Source organism: Electrona antarctica (genome assembly GCF_951216825.1).
Source record: "Electrona antarctica genome assembly, chromosome: 5".
In the NCBI taxonomy this organism is placed as follows: Eukaryota; Metazoa; Chordata; class Actinopteri; order Myctophiformes; family Myctophidae; genus Electrona; species Electrona antarctica.
This window is the reverse complement of record NC_136810.1, coordinates 19,782,421-19,803,652: the sequence shown is the minus strand read 5'-3', so window position 1 is coordinate 19,803,652 and position 21,232 is coordinate 19,782,421. Positions and strand designations below refer to the sequence as shown.

The window sequence follows — 21,232 nt, the reverse complement described above, 5'->3', positions numbered from 1 at the left end:
CTCCACACAGACACACGCGCACGCACACACGTCACTCCACACAGACACACACACACACACACACACACGTCACTCCACACAGACACACGCGCACGCACACACGTCACTCCACACAGACACACATGCACACACGCATGCACGCACGCACACTAACGGTTCTTAAAACTGCACTCCATAACTTTCCTGTTCTAGTCCCAGATTTGAACCGAGGTTTCTAGTGCAAGACAAGTGCTGTTTTATTTTTTATTTGTTGTATCTTTTTACCATTGATCTAATAGCCTGTCTGCTTGCAACCAGTTGTGTCCAACCTAGACCCAACCTAGACACAGGATCAACCTAGACCCAACCTAGACACAGGATCAACCTAGACCCAACCTAGACACAGGATCAAATTGCCTCATCAGAAGAGCAGCGAGACCAAATATATTGTATATTTGTTAAGGGCTAGCCTATAATTATATACAGGTATAGTATTCCATGAAGAACCATCAGTCTTATCTAGAGCTTGAATAATTGTTCAAAGTTATTTGATGAACCACACATGGGTTCCTTTTACAACTTAAACCCTGGCATCCCCATTTTGGGATGTCTTAATAGGTGAGCATTCACAATGATTTGATAACATTTTTAACTTGACAAACTTGACTTGTGGAGGTCCCTGGCACAACATAGCATGTGGAGGTCCCTGGCACAACATAGCATGTGGAGGTCCCTGGCACAACATAGCATGTGGAGGTCCCTGGCACAACATAGCATGTGGAGGTCCCTGGCACAACATAGCATGTGGAGGTCCCTGGCACAACATAGCATGTGGAGGTCCCTGGCACAACATAGCATGTGGAGGTCCCTGGCACAACATAGCATGTGGAGGTCCCTGGCACAACATAGCATGTGGAGGTCCCTGGCACAACATAGCATGTGGAGGTCCGTGGCACAACATAGCATGTGGAGGTCCCTGGCACAACATAGCATGTGGAGGTCCCTGGCACAAGCATGTGGAGGTCCCTGGCACAACATAGCATGTGGAGGTCCCTGGCACAAGCATGTGGAGGTCCCTGGCACAACATAGCATGTGGAGGTCCCTGGCACAACATAACATGTGGAGGTCCCTGGCACAACATAGCATGTGGAGGTCCCTGGCACAACATAGCATGTGGAGGTCCCTGGCACAACATAGCATGTGGAGGTCCCTGGCACAACATAGCATGTGGAGGTCCCTGGCACAACATAACATGTGGAGGTCCCTGGCACAACATAGCATGTGGAGGTCCCTGGCACAACATAGCCTAGAGGTCCCTGGCACAACATAGCATGTGGAGGTCCCTGGCACAACATAGCATGTGGAGGTCCCTGGCACACCATAGCCTGTCCATTTTGGGGGTTGTTGACATGAAACGGTTTGAGAACCACCGCTTTAAAGAACCATGGTCTGAAAAGTTCTTTATGAAATAAATGAAATGAAATGAAATAAATGTTCCAGTTGTAACCTTTCTGTTTGTGTGTGCAGGAGAACGAGATGGTGGTCAACACGCAGGAACCCCAGAAGCTCTCCAACCAAGGTTACTATTTTGTTTGCCATTATTGAAGAAATAATTCATAGAAAATGTCATATTCACCCCCCAATTTTTTTTTAATACAATAATGTCTATAGTTTGTATGTAGTTTTAGTCATAGTCTTTTGGATACAATTCCAATTTAGTCATATTTTAGTAATCTGAAATGTTTTTGGTCAACTAAATCTACAGTTGATTTAGTAATCTAAAATAAGATGTGCTCGTATTTTGTCTATTTTTAGCTTAGTAGTCCTATATATTTAGTTTTCGTCAGTCGACGAACATTTTTCGTCATAGTTTTAGTCGACTACATGAACACTGTGATATCTCCTACGTAGCTGCTGCTAACGAGCCGATCAGCGCTATCCACGAGGAAGAGGAGGAGCAACACAGCAAGGAGGAGGAGCTTGTTGGAGCAGAGGAGGAGGAGCCAGAGTGGCCACTCCCCCCACAAGAAGAATGTGACCCGCCTCCAGAGTGACAACATAAAAGAAAAAACATTTTTCTTTTTAAAATATTATTAGTACTTTGTTTGTTTGTTTGTTTGTTTTACCAATATTAACAGACTCGTGTTTTGCAGCACATTACTTAGGAATGTAAGTCTTTTGGTTCGAAATTTTTTACAATATTTACCACAATGAAAAAATAAATAAAAACAATGAAATAAATAACATTTATTTCATTGTGCGTGCGTGCGTGCGTGTGTGCGTGCGTGCGTGCGACCGTGCGTGCGACCGTGCGTGCGACCGTGCGTGCTCACGCGCACGTGCATACGCGTTTGTGGTGTTTTTTGTTTAGTTTTTCTCTTTCTATTTTTCCACATATCACGAATACATCCATTGTGATATTTATTAAGTAATTTTTTGGACCAATGGACTTCCATAAGTAGACACAACACTGTAGATCTTTTGGGAAACGTGTGCCTATACCGAAGAAAAATAATAAATAAACAATAAGTGTTTTACACATTTTTTTTCCTCCAAATATCCAGTTTCACCAAACTCCCCCTGGAGGAGCTTTCTGGTACTGCAATACCTTCAATATACGACAAGGGGAGCACTTTAATGAATGGAGAACTCTTTTTGATACCAACAGCAGAGCATAACTGTGACTCTGAACCATTTTAATGTCACACTGCCGGATGCCGGAACACCCCATAGATGTCTTCTAAATGAAAATAATCATATTTGAACTTTGGACCCCTAAATCCCCCCCCCCACCCCCCCCCCCCCCCCCCCCACCACCACCAACCCCACCCCACCCTGACAAGCACTTTGGAATTGTATGAGTTAAGGCATTACATATAGTTTAGTCTCTCGAGACAGACTAAAAGAGGGCGCTGTTTTCCCTTTTGTTTTGCAGATGGGTTCCCAAGATTGCATTTTGTTTGAATCGGTTCCACAGATACATGTAATTGTGACTATCAGCTATTTTCTCACTATTTCTTTCCAGTTATTTGACCAGTTTTATAGCATAGTTTGTTGATGACTTTAATGCAGTATAAAGGTCCCTTTAATGCAGTATAAAGGTCCCTGCACACCTGACACGTATTCGGATTTTTGGCAGCGTTTTTCCGTCGGATTTCCGAAAAACGCGTCCAGTGTGCAACCACCTTAATGGTCTTACTCTTTTTTTAATTTCACTTCAGGTTTTGAAAGTCATCAAATTGTCACGTGCAGCTTCCAAGCTGCACAGCGTTGCTCCTCCCCAGTGGTGGAAAGTAACTAAGTACTTTTACTTAGGTACTGCACTTAAGTACAATGTTGAGGTATTTGTACTTGAGTATTTCCAATTTCCAATACTTTTACTTCTATTCCACTACATCTCAGAGCCAAAATTTGTACTTTTACTCCACTACAATTATTTGAAAACTTTAGTTACTAGTTACTTTGGAGATTTAAATTTTGATTAGAAATCATACATTAACCATTTCAACCCTATACATTTTGGCCATTTGAAAATAGCCGATCTACAAGCTCACAATGCGTCACAACGCGACGCATTGAGAGCTTGTAGATCTGCTATTTTCAACACATTTTGTACACATTTTGAACTTGTGAAATGGCACATTCTGCACAATGAGAACTTTTACTTTTAGTACTTAAAGTACATTTTGATGCCTATACTTTTGTACTTTTGCTCAAGTACATTTTCTATTCCGTACTTTTACTTGTAACGAAGTAGTTCTAAATTGCAGAATTGGTACTTTCCACCTTTTTCCACCACTGCTCCTCCCACTGTACCACCTCACCGCGCCATATGGGCAGCATCGCCGACCACACGTTTTTTATTTTATGTGCACAGTACTTATATAATTGTCTCTGTCGGGTGGAAACCTCATAGGCCTGTATGTCCAAAGCCGTTACTTCTCAGGAGGATTCCAATTCAAACGTATACAGATCTATACAAGCTCAAAACTCACCGCTTCGCACCGCGTCTCGACTTCTAGCTGAGCTTGCCGCGGATCTGCTACTTTTGATGCTTTTGTGTGACGCTGTAGTGCGATCAAGTATAGGGCGTTAATTTATCGAAAAAAAAGGCAATAACGCAATTTCCGTGCTTGGACACATTTCCGTGCTCGGACACATTTTCGTGCTCGGACACAGGGACCCACACACATAGCTGTGTACAGGAGTGGTTGCACCACTCAAAAAGACAAGTGTGTCACCCAGAGGAGTCAGATTAAGTGACGTCAGACTCTGAGAGACTAAATGGACTATGCATTTTTTAATCTCTGGGACAATCAGAGATTTGTTCCATTCATATGCTCATATTGCAGGAACCCCCCCCCCCCCCCCACCACCCCCGCCCCGTGGCACATCGAGGACCCCCTGGCGATCAGCAGACCACGTGTTGGGAAACCAGTGACTTACAACAGACCTCAAGCAAGTGTGGAAACACGCTGGGCACCGTACTGCTAAGGCCTCACTCAGACCTTTACTGCATTGCTGTATGCTTGTTGGATGAATGTTGTGTAGTGTCATGGCCGCCCCAATGCATTTCCAATGGGAGTCACATGGTTTGACACAACATTTGTGTTGTATGAGGGGGAGGGGCGCAGTCGAAACACAGCCGAAACACAGCCGAAAGCCATACAACAGCTGGTAGTCCAAAATGTGGACTACAAACCATGTGACTTCCATTGGAAATGCATTGGGGCGGCCATGACACTACACAACATTCATCCAACAAGCATACAGCAATGCAGTAAAGATCTGAGTGAGGCCTTACACACACACACGCATGCACGCTGGTATTACTATACTTGTGATTTCGGGAACATTTTAGGATGCCGATTTTATGCCATACATTTTTTTATTCAATGTTTTTTTTTTTCTTAAACCCTAAAGTAAAAAACAACTACAAAATAATTGTGATTGACGCAATAATCAAAAATATGCTCAAAATGATCTAACGGCCGTTCTACTAGCACACAATGTGTGCTTTTCTGCTAAAGCTTTCCCAACAATAACAGAAAACAGAAAATACACTAGAGATATAGCCTAGAATAATAGATATTGGTATCACAATTACACGCGCGTGTGCACACACACACACACACACACACACACACACTTAGGGCTCCATTTTCGTCACCGCTAAACCCCTTATCCCTAAACTTCTTTGCCTTTTTTTTTACTATTTTGAAAAACATTTTTGAATAGTTCAACTAGCCAATCTACATTGACACGTTGTGAGCTTGTAGACTGGCCATTTTAACTATTCAAAAATGTTTTGCAAAATAGTCCAAAAATGCAAAGAAGTTTAGCGATAAGGGGTTTAGCGGTGACGAAAATGGAGCCCTTAGTGTTTTGCCATGTATTTGGGTGCCCAATTGTAATATCCTCCCCAGAAACCACAAGTTGAGAACCACTGGTATAAAGTATTAAAGAAAACATAATATGAAACATAGTAGTAAAATGTTGTGACTGATTTACCAGGTGTGAAATTAGGCCAATAATGCACACCTGGCACCATTCCACACCTGGAAAATGCCCTCCTATATCTCCGTGACACGGCTTGGACTATCCTGAAACTTTGGAATGTCACATCCTGTAAATGCAACGCTATAAACGTAAATCGTACATCTTTTTTTTTTGTTCGCCGACTACCTTTTTTCACTGACGAAAACGAAATGGAAACTACATGAAAACTAAGCTATGATGACTAAAACTAAGCTAAATGTAATTGACAATTTTGTCAACAGATAGGAACTAGACTAAAATGTTAGGAAGGGACTAGTGGACAAGAGATCCAGTATCAGTCATTTTACACTTGGTTGCATGCTGAAAATAGCAGATCTACAAGCTCACAACGCGTCGGCTATTTTCAACAAGTGTAAAATGAGCCATTATGACGGCATCAAGGCCCGCCAAAATAACATTTTAGTCGACTAAATGAACTGCAGATTTAGTCGACAAAGATCTTATGACACTTAGTCGACTAAAACTAGACTAACACTAAAACATTCCAGGTGACTAAAACTAAATGAAGTTTCATTCCAAAGATTATGACTAAAACTAAAATAGAAATGTGCTGCCAAAAACAACACTGACATGTACTTTGTTACTTTCAACCACCTGCTGCTTAGCATGAAGTTGAATATCGCTGCTGTCGGGCAGAAACCTGGTATCTCCATTTTGTCTACTTCTTTGTATACGTTTTCCCCCTAAATGTCCTATACTTTGTCATACGAGAGTGTTGCACAATACAAGTAGTGACAATAACTGATCTACAAGCTCACAACGTGTCGGATTGCAACACGTTGTGAGCTTGTAGATCAGTAGTTTTCACTACTTTAAAGGAGCATTCAGTGATTTGAGTGATTTGGAAAACCACCCAGTCCGCCCCAGTAACAAAATGTGCACATGCACACACTCTACAGTGGGGGGAAGTGCAACAGGCCAACAGCATGTGCCCCCACTCGATCATGATTGGAGGAAGGCCCCTCTCATCCTGATTGGATGAAGGCTTTGCCACCCGCCACCAAAACTGAAACTAGGGTTTTTTGACCCCAGGGGCTGACTGGGGACAGGGAGGAACTCCTTATATGGTCAGCACACTCTATGGTAGGGAGGATTATCCAAAAAAAAAAGAAAAAAAAGTGATATTTGAATTAAGTGAAATCACTGAATATACCTTTAAATCGCTTTTATAATAATAATAATAATAATAATAATAAAAAAGGAATTATTTTGGACTTTCCACCTGACAGTGACCATATTATGTGTCCGATTATTATTAATAATAATAATAATAATAATAATAATAATAATAATAATAAAAAGGAATGATTTTGGACTTTCCACCTGACAGTGACCATATTATGTGTCCGATTAATAATAATAATAATAATAATAATAATAATAATAATAATAAAAAGGGAATGATTTTGGACTTTCCACCTGACAGTGACCATATTATGTGTCCGATTATTAACCACTCAAACCCTCATGTTGGTTAATGGAGGACATCACTTGAAACTAGGTTATTAATTAATTATGTCACTTTTTGCCTTTGTATACCTATTATTTCTTTGTTTTGAACATATACTTGTGCACACATACATACCATACCTATCATATCATTTAAATACCAGCTGAAATGGAGAACTCCATTCATTCTCAATTATCTGGATCGTAATTCAACCTGGGATAATAATAATTATGTCTTCTTTTATATTTCCTAAACTGATTATAATTATGACAACTGTTCAGAAATAACCGTAGTGCAAAATGCATTCCATCCAACAACTTCCAGGTGCAGCTTGCCTCCAGTGCCAATCTCATCATGTTCCCCCTTTTTCATTGTCTCTTGCGTTTCACTAGGAAATACATCACGATTGAAAGTCACCGGAATCCATTTCAGCTGGTTTGTGTAAACTGTATACACAACCAAACTTAACAGATTTTATTTTTGTTTTGCTTTTTTTTCTATCATGACTAAAACCACACACTCAAAAATATTGTTTTTTTTCAGTGTGCTACATACTGTATAGCAGTGGTTCTCAAGCTTGTTCTGGAGCAGCTGGGCCCACACACACACACACACACACACACACACACACACACACACACACACACACACACACACACACACACACACACACACACACACACACACACACACAGATTGATTCACTGATCCACTTGCAACATGAAAACTAAGCTATGATGACTAAAACTAAGCTAAATGTATTGACAATTTTGTCAACAGATAGGAACTAGACTAAAATGTTAGGAAGGGACTAGTGGACAAGAGATCCACGCTGCGACGCGTTGTGAGCTTGTAGATCTGCTATTTTGTAAAATGAGCCATAAGTGTGTACACACACACACACACACACACACACACACACACACACACAGATTGATTCACTGATCCACTTGCAACATCCTCACGGCCCACTAGGGTCCACAGGTTGAGAATCACTGCTAATACGTATAGGAGGTGCAAGGTAGCAACAACATATTGCAATGCATTTTTAATTGATTAATATTACATGCCAAATGACCAATTTTAGTGCTATTTAGCACCATTGCTTGTGTGTGTGTAGGGGGGGGGGGGTGCGCATGTAGCAATACTGCTTACGACGTCCAAATACAACATTTATTATATTACAAAAAAGTTAATTTCTTTGCAGGTTGATGCTCCATTGTGTACAGTATATTACACTGTACAGTGAAGACATGTTATAACAAACAAAAAAATGACTCTTTTTACATAAACATTATTTATTTTTACCATTTTGTAATTCAGACACTATACTGTAGCCTCTCTATTATTGCCAGATATCCTGGAAGTGCCTCTTGGTATTAAAATATTATTATTATTATTATACAGTGCATAATGTTTGCCGATTGTTTAGAAGTTTATCACAAACTGAACAATGTTTTGTGTTGTTAATGTGAATACAATGAATTATAAGATTTACTTATACACGTATACTTTTATTTATGTGGTCATCCTGTCTCGTCTATCTTGGTTTCTAATACATACAATGGTCTTTGATTGGTTAGTATGTGTGAAAAGAGGAGATAACGGCAATTATGGGCACTAGTTTAGCAGGCATATACAGTTAATATACAGTAGGCTAATATACAGGTGTGATGGTACAATTCGGGAGTTTACTGGAGTTTGTTGGAAAGTTTAACGGGAGTTTCCTGTAATATACACATCCGTATTCCATGCTTTTTGCGCAGTGATACAGTTTATTTAGTTATGTTATAGGTAAGATCAATGGCACAGATGGCAATTTAGAACTGAAGGGTCCAACATTCAAATATAGTCCCAGATATCATCTGCAATTGAACTGAGAATTGAGGTGCTCATCACATTGATTAGTTCATTCTGACTAGAGATGTACCGATACTGTATCGGTATCGGGAAAAGTATCGGATCGGCCCTTATTTGTCATATCGGGTCATATCGGTATCGGTGAATATGCCAGTCTAACCACAGATCCGACACAGGGGTAAGGGGTTGACACTATGGCAGGTAAATAAAATGTTGGGACATGTGGAGTTTGCTTTGGAGTTGCCCAAACTGCAAGTTCACATTTGAGTGAGGAGTCTGCTATAAACACAACACGAGATATAGCAATAAACACAACATGAGATCACGACACTGGTATCGGCTAACACAGAAATTGAGGTATCGGGATCGGATCGTAAGCGAAAAAACATCCCTAGTCCTCCAGCACCCATGGGACTTGAACCTGCCAACTGTCTGTAGCAGAGGCAACCGATCAAGCGCAACAAACCATTGAGCCAAGGCACCTTTGGGCACTCAGCAGATGTCTCCTGGTGCTTTTGAGTTTTTCTTTTTTATTCGAGCCTTGAAAAGTTCAAATAATTGCAGCATTGAGCTGTAGGAGGAATGGGACTTGAACATGGAATGTCTACTGAAAGCCTGATCATTAGACCACTGCACCAGCAGTCAGACACTCTCAGCCAAAGTCTCCTGGTCATTTTGAAGTGATCTTTTGTTTGTTAGTAGGGATGTCCCGATACACTTTCTTCGTTTCCGATCCGATACCACAATTTCTGTGTTAGCCGATACCAATACCGATACCGAATACCGATACCAGAGAATAATATTTATAATAATACAAATAGAAAAAAATATCTTATTTTGAAGTCCACCGACCGGGAATATAGCTATCTATATATCTAATGTTGTGTTTATAGCAGACTCCTCACTCAAATGTGCACTTGCAGTTTGGGCAACTCGAATGCAAACTTCACATGCCTCAACATTTTATTTAACTGCCATACTGTCAACCGCTTACCCCTGTGTCGGATCGGTGGTTAGTCTGGCATATTCGCAGATACCGATAAGACCCGATATGACCAAATAAGGGCCGATCCGATACTTTTCCGATACCGATACAGTATCGGGACATCTCTACTAAATATATTGATTTTTTTTCACTAAAACATTCCAGGTGACTAAAATGTGACTAAAACTAAATGAAAACTATTCAAGAGACTATGACTAAAACTAAAAATCAAAATGTGCTGCCAAAAACAACACTGAACCCTATGAAGATGAGGTTGGAAAAAAAAACAGGTGAAATGCTCCTCCTCTATAAACAATCAGACCAATCAGACGATACGAGGTTTGGACAGTTTTTTATTTCCCTTTTTATAAGGCTGCTGGGGTCTCCCCATAGAAGTGGATATACATATATATACAGGAGGTTGCTATACTGGAGTTACACTGAAGGGGGCAGAGTGGAGTCCATATTACACAGACATCAAGAAACAACACTGATAAGCCCCTCTCAACCTCTACTGTGCGGCCCATGCCCTAAAATCCTCAGTGCCACTTTGGCCACTCCCGGAGTGTACAAAATGAAACCCCTCCAAATGGTGACATTTTTTGTACGACTCCCTGAGGTATACAAAGGGTTTAAATCCACACTCGGAATTTGACATGCGCACAAACCAGCAGAGAGAGAGAGAGAGGAGTGGGGGGCGAGGGGGGCAGCACAAGAGAATCAGGAAGAAGGGAGAGAGAGAGAGAGAGAGAGAGAGAGAGAGAGAGAGAAAGAGACAGAGAGAGAGAGGGGGATAGAGATACAGAGAGACAGATAGAGAGGGAGACAGGTAGATGACGCAGTCTTACTGCCTAATAACTTAACACTAGAAAAAAACGGACATATTTTCACGCACAGTGCATCTTCAATAAGGTTACATGGAGAACCATTTACCATAAATATCTGGATTTATGTCAAAAAAATAATAAACAAAAAACAAAACAAAACAAAAACAGTCATTGTTCAGTCTCTCTTTTTTTCTCCTTTTATTTTATGTACTTTTCTTTAAACTTCTTCCTCGCGTCGTCGTTCCTCGTTCTTTTGTTCCTCCTCGCAGGCGTGGCCGTGTGGGCGGGGCTGCAAATGCCACGCCTCCGTTCAGGACTGACGAGGAAGTACGCCCCCCCCCCCACCACACACACACACACACACACACCCTCCTCAAAGAACCTCATGAATTAATCAATTAATTAATTAACCACAAAACCATAATGTCCCCCCAGGGTTCGTTAAGCACGGTCCATATACTCCTTCCGACCCTCCGAACTTGTCTTCAGAAAGAAACACCTTTCCGAACCGGAAGATTTTCCGTTGTTGGAAGGAGTACATACCCCCCCCCCCACACACACACACACACACACTCACACACACACACTTCAAATCTCTTCGCCAACAACAAAAAAACAGTTGATCAACAAGCTTCAAAATGCTTCACGTGGCGTCGCTTGCTTTGATCGGGCTATTTTCGCCGACTATTCGCATTATTCCCATAATCGGACGTACGGCTCATGTGGTTGATTAATTAATGAATTAATTAAATAGGTAGTATAAAAAAAACAACAAACGAGAGAACGAACGGAACGGCACAATCAAAGAACCCACAAACGCACAATAAAAACAACAAGTTACACGAACACGTTGTAGCTTCATCATCATCATCATCATCATCATCATCATCATCATCATCATCATCAGCCCTGGTCACAGAGGGGAGGGGGGGTGGGTGAAGGGGGGCCACATGCTACCATCCAAAGTCCGAACTTTGTTCTTATTGGGTCATAAGAAGTACAAAATGTTGTCAATAAGAAGTTGTGATGAGCGGTCGGTCACCCCAAACTGTATAGGTGCCTGGTCACCCCCTCCAGCACACCTAACTGTATAGTTGGTCACCCCCTCCACCCCCTCCAGCACACCTAGATATAAACTGTATAGGTGGTCACCCCCTCCACCCCCTCCAGCACACCTAGATATAAACTGTATAGGTGGTCACCCCCTCCAGCACACCTAACTGTATAGGTGGTCACCCCCTCCACCCCCTCCAGCACACCTAGATATATTGTCGGGAATGTTGTTGTTGTTCCAACTGTGTTATTGACTGCATGGCGGTGATATATTTCAAGCAGTGGGGGAAAAGGTGTTGACTGAGGAGTTTATACGAACACCCCCCCATGTGCCCCTGTAGGGACCATGCATAAACAAGGTCAAAGAAATACAGTATATGTCCCATATCCAGGCTTTACAATAACCATGCTAAGATGTACAGTACACACAAACTTCTCGCGTGTTCTGACGTCGGGGTGTCGGATGGTGGTGGTAGCATGTCTCCGTAGCCACTTAAACCCTATAAGACGTTGGGGTGTCGGATGGTGGTGGTAGCATGTAACCGTAGCCACTTAAACTCTATAAGACGTCGGGGTGTCGGATGGTGGTGGTAGCATGTAACCGTAGCCACTTAAACTCTATAAGACGTCGGGGTGTCGGATGGTGGTGGTAGCATGTAACCGTAGCCACTTAAACTCTATAAGACGTCGGGGTGTCGGATGGTGGTGGTAGGATGTAACCGTAGCCACTTAAACCCTATAAGGTGGATGGTGGTGGTAGCATGTAACCGTAGCCACTTAAACCCTATAAGGATGGTGGTGGTAGCATGTAACCGTAGCCACTTAAACCCTATAAGGTGGATGGTGGTAGCATAACCGTAGCCACTTAAACCCTATAAGGATGGTGGTGGTAGCATGTAACCGTAGCCACTTAAACCCTATAAGGTGGATGGTGGTGGTAGCATGTAACCGTAGCCACTTAAACCCTATAAGGTGGATGGTGGTGGTAGCATGTAACCGTAGCCACTTAAACCCTATAAGGATGGTGGTGGTAGCATGTAACCGTAGCCACTTAAACCCTATAAGGTGGACCGGAGTGAGTCCCTCAGGGCTCTATACCAGTGCCTTTTCTGTACTCTTGTTATTGTCTGGAAAGCTTTCGGCTGAAAATAGCAGATTGACAAGCTGCACAACACAGAGCTTGTTGATCTGCTATTTCCTGTGAAATCTCACCCCACTATACGGGACGCTGGTGTTTAAGTGGTGAAGGAGCCCCCCCTGGTGGTGGCTCAGTGGAACTGCATGTGTGGGAGGCAAACAGCTGGGCCTGATCAGCAGGGTTAAAGATTATCTCTCAACTTTCACAGTGTGTTGGGGGGGGGGGGGGGGGTAAACTGGGAACGGACCAATCAAAATAGAAGAAACCACGCCAACAATTAGCCTATAGAAGAAAACAACAACCAGAATCCTGAAAGTTCATAAAAAAAACTAATAATAATAGAGCGTTGACGAAATGGCCGCCGCCACCATCATCATCGTTCACTTGTTCACCACTGATTGGCTGGCTGGCTGGAAAGTGTTGTTGAATCTGATTGGACAGGGGTGTGGCGGTGGGGCCTGTGGGTCCAGTTCGGGGGGGGGGTTGGGGGCTCGGTGATTGGTTATAGGATGTGGGCGAGGCCAAGTGGATGTGTAGATTGGCAGGTGGTTTTGATTTGCGTGGGTAGTTTTTTGATTGGGCGGTTGGTTTTCAGGCAGTGCGCCGCAGCCTCAGGCTCCTCCTCTTCCTGTTGTAGTGCAGACGCAGGCCGCTCTGCCGCGCAAAGTTCATCATGTAGTTCTGTTTACGCGTGCTAGGGGGCGACAACACACAGTGAGAGGGTACAGGGGGGAATGCACGTTAGTGACACGTGAAAGAATGAAACACAAACGCTATACCATGCACACACTCTCACCCATGCATGTGTACATGTACATGTACACACGTATACACACACACACACACACACACACACACACTCACACACACTAGAAGTGCGACGGTTCAGTTAGCCCGTGCGTTCGGTTTAGTACCTCAGTTTTCGGGTCACAGCTTCGTTTCAGTTTTTTCTTTTTCTTTTTTTCCTTTTTTTTCTAAAGGAAAAATATAAGAAAGAAAGTAAAATATTTGGAAAACTCTCTCCTTTTACTATGCTTATTAGCAAACAATATATAACGTTGTTCCAGTTGGGACGAAAACAAAGTCAAAGCAGTAAGCAAGTAAGTGTTTCTTTCCAAAAAAATACACAATGTACAAGCTAACAATGTGTCGCGACTCGCAATGCTTGTAGATATGGCTATTTTTGCCAGTGTCATTGCTGATTTCATTTGTGGGGAGTGGAGGGGTTTTCTACAGTGACAGAACTAATGTAAATTTCGGCAGTAAAAAAGGTGCGTAATTGCAAAACTGAAAAGCCGCAATTCATTCTCAAGTGAACCGCAGGGTTCAGTATTTTGAACCATTGCACCCCTAACACACACACACACACACACACACACACGCGCGCGCACACGCACACGTACACGCACACGCGCACACACACACAGCGGTGTTCAGAGATCCATGCTGGAGTAGAACCCGCCTACTGCTCAGGGGAATGGGAGTTAGCTAGCGATAGCAGCATCACCATGCTAATCTGAATGGGAACTAGCGATAGGATCACCATGCTAATCTACACAGCGGAACATGAAAGTCAATGAATGGTGCTAACAGCTATAGCGGCACATCTGCAATGACAGTACTACACCACAACGTCACAGGATCAGACATAACACACACACACACACACACACACACACACGCACACACGCACTATGGGGGGTAAGTGTTCAAATTGCTACATTACAGTGTACAACAACATACTCTCACTCCTAAAATGTACTCTAGTGACTTCATGGGACAAATCTGACCAAACGTTTGACGTGGTGGTGTGTATAGACTTCACACCATTTGACGCAACACCAGTCTGCGGAAGTTCCATTCTCAAAAACTCAAAACGGTTATAATCGACGGAACAATGTTCAGCATAGAAACTCGCTTAAGTCGACTTACGTCCTGATAGGGAGAGAATTGTAACTCACATCCTCCCTATAGTCAACATGTGACTCCTGAGACATCAAACATTTGCCGTTTGGTCAAATCCATCCCAAGTCGCCACCCGTTTGCCGTCTTGGGAGTGAGAAATGCGTTGCGGTGAATGTCTCGAACCAACGTTTGACATTTCACGTAATTTCCTCTTGAAGTTATAATAGTCACACAATGCGTACACCGGTGTGGCGCGTATACATTCCACTCATATTCATGACGTGCCCACGTCACAGGATGAATATGCGTGTCACTCATGCAAACGCATGACAAAGACATTAAATGTTAATTTGGCAGGAACACACCTGCATGAAATTACAAATTAGGATATGATTCACCCCCCACATGCACAGGCACGAAGACACACGCACGCAAGCACGCACGCGCACACACACACACACCGCACTATTTGAGTGTGTTGAGTGAAGGGCGGAGCAGCCATTATTACTAGGACCAACAAAACAAAAACGAACAGAAAGATAGACATCACAAATCAACCCCTCAAAGCCATCGATCTCACGGGCGACAAATAGTGAAACATAACCCATCTACAAGATCACAGATCACATGATTGTTATAGAAGCCAGCCACTCAGGACAGTTTCGGCTATAGTTTCAATATTTGTGAAACGTTTTGAAAATGTGTTAAATTTGGGTGAATATCAATTTCTGTCTATAGTGGCAGCGGGTTGAAGTGCATGGTCACGGACAGGAAACAGACTACAGGAAACACAGCGTGACAGACAGGAAGCAGACTACAGGAAACAGGAAGTGGTTCAGGTGATATAGCGGTGGTATAGATCACAGATCTTAGCCTGTTCATTGGCCTCTTCCATCCAGCGGGGGGCGGAGCCAGTGAGCCAGGTGTGCAGACAGGGAGGAGGAGCCGCTGAGAAGCAGGGGGGGCTGGTGGGGGTATATGTGTGGGGGGGGTACGGGGGTGATGGAAGGAGTGGAGCTATGAAAGTGGGATGAGTGTGTGTGTGTGTGTGTGTGTGTGTGTGTGTGTGTGTGTGTGTGTGTGTGTGTGTGTGTGTGTGTGTGTGTGTGTGTGTGTGTGTGTGTGTGTGTGTGTGTGTGTGTGTTTGTGTGTTTTGTGTGTGCGTGTGCGTATGTCCGTGTTTTTCCGTGTGTGTTTGTTTAAAAAAGTCTGTGTTAATTATACAGGTGCACACACGTTCCTGCGCACATCGCAGATACTTTCCTGATTAAACACCATTGTGTGTGTGTGTGTGTGTGTGTGTGTGTGTGAGTGTGGATGCGTGCGTGCGTGCGTGCGTGCGTGTGTGTGTGCGTGCGTGCGTGCGTGCGCAGTGCATGTTTGCATGGGCAGCTCTCCTGGCAGCAGACAGGGGGCAGTATGGTGAGTTTCCTGGCTCAGAGCATGTTGTCTGTGGACAGACAGACATGGCTGGACAGACAGACAGACAGACAGACGGACAGTCATGCCATGCAACGTGTGTGTGTGTGTGTGTGTGTGTCTGTGTGTGTGTGTGTGTGTGTGTGTGTGTGTGTGTGTGTGTGTGTGTGTGTGTGTGTGTAAAACTCAAGATATCAACACTTCTCAGCGCTTCGTTAACCACTTTCACCCCATCATTCTGAAGGTAGATGGGGACACAGGCGACAGGTCTGCTCCAGGTCTGCTCATGAGGGGCGTGGGACGTGTAGCTTAAAATAAAAAGAGTTGCGGGTGTGTTCACGCAACGAGCATGCACGCGACAATTTCACGGGACCGTGCCCACAAAGCCTAGCAAAATTGAGCGACAAAATATGCTCAGACAGTCTCACTTCACAAAAAATTACCAGTAAGACGCCTGAGGGCGAGAAGCGACCTCACCCTAAAGGGTGAGGATGCGTGAGAACTCTATTTTTCACCGGCTGCACTAATAACTTTAAGTCGGGACTTGATCACCCCGGCTGGGTCACCCGAGTGAGGGGTATGATGTTCGCGAGACCCGAAACCCTGATGACCTTGGGATACATCACTGAGGATACGTCCCATGCAGGTGCATCCATGCGATCTCGTTCTATAGGATGTTGTGTCTGGGCTATGGGATATTATGGGCTGTTGTGTCTGGCCTATGGGATATTATGGGCTATTGTATCTGGGCTATGGGATTTTACACATGTTATTGTATGGGGTGTTCTGTCTGAGCTATGGGATGGGATATGATGGGATGTTGAGTCTGAGCTATGGGATGTTGTGTCTGAGCTATGGGATGTTGTGTCTGGGCTATGGAATGTTGTATCTGAGCTATGGGATAGCTCTAAATTGATCCCTTAGAACTTCAAAGGCATACTGTGTAGATCTGTGTCACTCCCCCCTACCCCTCCCCTCTCTGACAGGTATCAAAGTGATTGTTGTGTTTGATGCACAACAAGCACAGAACGACACATTGTTTGACACAACATCTTTGAAGTTCAACAGGCTCAATTAAGAGCTCCTGGGAACTGCAACAATGAACTGCAATAATGGTAGTGACCAGCAGGGAAATTACCCAGTAAGGCTTTACTACACTTCTGTAGCCGCTAGCATCTTTCAAAATAAAGGCGCTAGAGTGCCAGCATCATATGGCAGATTTTACTCTGGAAGTTCCCCCCCCTTCCATTCCCCACCAAAACCGGGAGGCATAATGTTCCATTCTTATCTTGCACTGTTCACGCTAAAGTCTCTCTAGAAGCGTTTATATTCCAAACGAGAGGCATACTGAAGTCAGAAATGAAGACAGAACATTGTCCATCTGGTCAAAACCATGTAGAGCTCCCTAGATTAGGAGATACAAGCCTTTCTTTCGGAGCCGCAAACAAGGAAGTGAACGGCAGTGTGCATGTGCGAATCAACAAGGAGTCGTTTTTCTGTTTTTTATCAATAAAAAAAGACCAAAAAACACCTATACAAAGCCAAAAACATGTTTGTATGTATATGATTCTGTCTGTCTGTCTGTCTGTCTGTCTGTCTGTCTGTCTGTCTGTCTGTCTGTCTGTCTGTCTGTCATAAAAAGCTAACACAAAGTTGCAACTAATGAATTACACAAATAAGAGAGGGAGAGACTGATATAAAATAGCAGTGACTTTATTTTGTGGTGTGCAGATATGTGTGAATGTGATGAAGATGAGGATGAGGAGGAGGGGGCGTCTGGGTGGGGGGGTGTGGTGAGGGGGCGTGGTGGGAGGGGGCGGGGTTTGACTTACCTGACGCTATAGCCAATGAGAGAGCAGAATGCAGAAGAGAGCAGAGGTTAGACAGGAGGGGGGAGGGGCAAGGGGGGGAGGGGCGGAGCTGCTGTCACGAAGGAAGGTCTGAGGGGGCGGGGCAACCGGCCTGGGGGCGGAGCCAGGACCAGGGAGAGAGAGAGAGAGAGAGAGAGAGAGAGAGAGAGAGAAATAAGAAGGGAGAAGAGAGGTTTTTGCGAGTCAACAGTGTGAGATAAACAGAAGAGAAGAATAGTAAGATGGAGAGAATAAGGAAGAGAAAGAAGGTAGAGTACATAAGAGTAGAAAGGAGAGAATGAGTAATTGACATTATGCAACATATGGAGAGAGAGAGAGAGAGAGAGAGAGAGAGAGAGAGAGAGAGATAGAGAGAGTTGCAGTAGTTGTCCATTGTACAAGAAGAATAGGGGAGAAGGACAGAGCAAGGGAAGCAAGAAGGAAAGGAGGCAAGGAAGGAAGGATGTTAGGTGGAGGAGAGGATGCAGAGCCGAGAGGTAACGAGGTCAAACCAGGAAGTGATGCAAGCAGCAGGAGAGAGGAGAAGGAACACGTGATGAGGAGAAATAAAAGGAGTGAGAGGAAGTGAGACAGGAGTGAGAGGAAGTGAGACAGGAGTGAGAGGAAGTGAGACAGGAGTGAGAGGAAGTGAGACAGGAGTGAGGTGTGAGAGGAGGTGAGACGGAGTGAGAGGAGTGAGACAGGTGTATTGACAGAGAGACAGAAATAAAAAAGCACAGTCTGAAGGCTGTGACCTTCCCTGGTTCCCTCTGTGTGTTTGTGTGTGTCTGTGTGTGTGTGTGTGTGTGTGCGTGCGTGCGTGCGTGCGTGCGTGCGTGCGTGCGTGCGTGCGTGTGCAACCCGGTCTCACCCAAACACGGTGAAATAACACAGATTGGAAATTCATTACATACACAACTAGAAGACGGCAAAAACCGTACATATTACATTGAACTCCTCCCAATAGACAGCGACGGAGGGGCGTCGTCTCAAGTTGACCTGAGCCACGAGAGACACCACCAAGCGCGCTAAAGTGCGCGAGTTTCCGTGGTGAACTTTGCGATGTTCGATTGAGCCTACACTACTAATGAAAGCCACGCCTCCGTCACAGTCAAAACAGTAGTAGTGTAATATGTACGGATTTGGGTTTTTATAGAAGTGTCTGTACGGAATTGCCAATCCGTGTTATTGTGTGTGTGTGTGTGTGTGTGTGTGTGTGTGTGTGTGTGTGTGTGTGTGTGTGTGTGTGTGTGTGTGTGTGTGTGTGTGTGTGTGTGTGTGTGTGTGTGTGTGTGTGTGTGTGTGAGAGAGAGTCTGAACGAACATCCAGCAGCAACATGCAACAAAATGCACTGAAATGCTCTATGGAGTGTTACGTAAACAACATGTATTGATATGTAAACAATGTATTGTTATGCAAACAACAATGCATATTGTTGTGATAAACACGTATTGTTATGTAAACACTATGCATTGCCATGTAAACATTGTGCATTGTTATGTAAACAACATGTATTATTATGTGAACAATATGTATTGTTATGTAAACAACATGTATTATTATGTGAACAATATGTATTGTTATGTAAATAAACAACATGTATTGTTATGTGAACAATATGTATTGTTATGTGAACAATATGTATTGTTATGTAAACAACATGTATTGTTATGTAATAAAACAACATGTATTGTTATGTAATAAAACAACATGTATTGTTATGTGAACAATATGTAGCACGCTGAACATTAATGCTTCATTTATTCGCCATCACATCATGGCGTGGCTTGGCGACAAGATCAGTTATTTTCGGCAAGCAACACCATTGTACGTGGAGAATAAATTGAGTTTAACCAACAGTGTCCCGTAAAAAAAAAAGACTCACATCTCCAATTTGACCGTCTCTCAGGGATGATGATCGGTCGACTATACGTTTTGATTCATCTCCGATAAATGTATACCATAAAATATTGGCATTGTTAATGCGATGGTAACTGCAACTTCTCTGATCCATGAGATGACCGCTTAAAAAAATGAATCTTATAATACGAATTTAGGAGGTTGCATAAAACAAATATATTCCATATTATATATACTGTATATATAATGAGCTGTAATTCCAACTGGAGTTGGGATGTTTCAACGAGACACTGAGGCACTCTGGCAGTTTGACCACAACAAGCTTAAGGTTATAACATTAAAGTTGCTGTACACCTAACATTCAGCCACTAGGTGTCGCACTCCACTCCACATCACAACACCTCCGCTGCATAAGCTTTGTTTATTTCACGAGTCACATTTAGCACATTGAGTCCTTGCTTGTCGTGTGAAATGTGCTATAGAAATACACTTGAACTTGACATTTATAAGCCAGTACTCATGCAGTTCGCATCGTTGCGCTGCCGGCGGCTGCCTCCAAGCATCTCTAAAGGGGGAAAATAAAACGACCTCCCCCAACGTAAAACATAATGTAAAATGTCAGCTTACGCATGTAAAAAAATAAATAAAAACACATTCATTTTGGAACCCGGAGACATTTTTTTAAAATTGTTATTTCACAATCCTATTTTTCTTGCATTTTTTTTGCTAGGGCTAGCCTAGCGTAGGGCATTCACTTCTGGTCATTTTTACTAGTTGACTAGTTGCCTAGTTTACTAGTCGACTAGTTGTTTAACTACCTATATGTAAAAAGAAAAACATTTTTTTATTTTATTTTTTATTTTTGAAATAAATATTTGTACATTTAAAAACCGTGTACATTGGTGACTAACTATAATCTACCTGATCTTGAGGCCTACAAAATCGGGGAAAAAAATAAATAAAAAAAATTACTGGTACTATGGCTATAGGTGTGGTGTCCCGAGGTGGGATAGGGGGTCTGGGGGTCCGGTGGTACTCACAGAACGACTTCCACGTGGTCCAGTGCCCACTGGTCGTGTCCGGCTCCGTCGTGACGCGGCTGCCACCAGCGGAGCATCACACCCTTCACCCTCGCCTCTCTGGGAGAGGAGAAACCAGGGAACCAGTCAGCAACTATAGTGTCTGACAAGCATGTGTGTTTGTTCTTGCATAAATGGTCTCCAAAGCTCTTTAAAATGTGTTTTACGTTCACCCGCACGCACATTCACCCATTCACCCATCCACACGTATTCACCCATGCACACACATTCACCCATTCACCCACCCACACACACAATGCACACAC

General features: G+C 43.4%; 3 protein-coding genes across 3 annotated transcripts in view; 1 reads left to right on the top strand and 2 right to left on the bottom strand.

The window, feature by feature from the left end:
* LOC306923775 (cGMP-inhibited 3',5'-cyclic phosphodiesterase 3A-like) overlaps nt 1-2,481 on the top strand; it is a 98,843-nt gene extending 96,362 nt beyond the window's left edge. Inside the window, exons 14-15 of the mRNA XM_079502072.1 lie at nt 1,508-1,559; nt 1,892-2,481. Coding sequence (XP_079358198.1) covers nt 1,508-1,559; nt 1,892-2,034 — 195 coding nt within the window. The 3' untranslated portion in view covers nt 2,035-2,481. The remainder of the gene's footprint in view (nt 1-1,507; nt 1,560-1,891) is intronic.
* Nucleotides 1-21,232, bottom strand: part of LOC306923424 (tripartite motif-containing protein 14) — a 493,176-nt gene that overhangs the window by 228,776 nt on the left and 243,168 nt on the right. The window lies entirely within an intron of this gene.
* Nucleotides 13,338-21,232, bottom strand: part of reln (reelin) — a gene marked incomplete at its 5' end in the record, with an annotated part of 168,034 nt that continues 160,139 nt past the window's right edge. The window contains 2 exons of the mRNA XM_079501359.1: nt 13,338-13,546; nt 20,928-21,026. Coding sequence (XP_079357485.1) covers nt 13,444-13,546; nt 20,928-21,026 — 202 coding nt within the window. The 3' untranslated portion in view covers nt 13,338-13,443. The remainder of the gene's footprint in view (nt 13,547-20,927; nt 21,027-21,232) is intronic.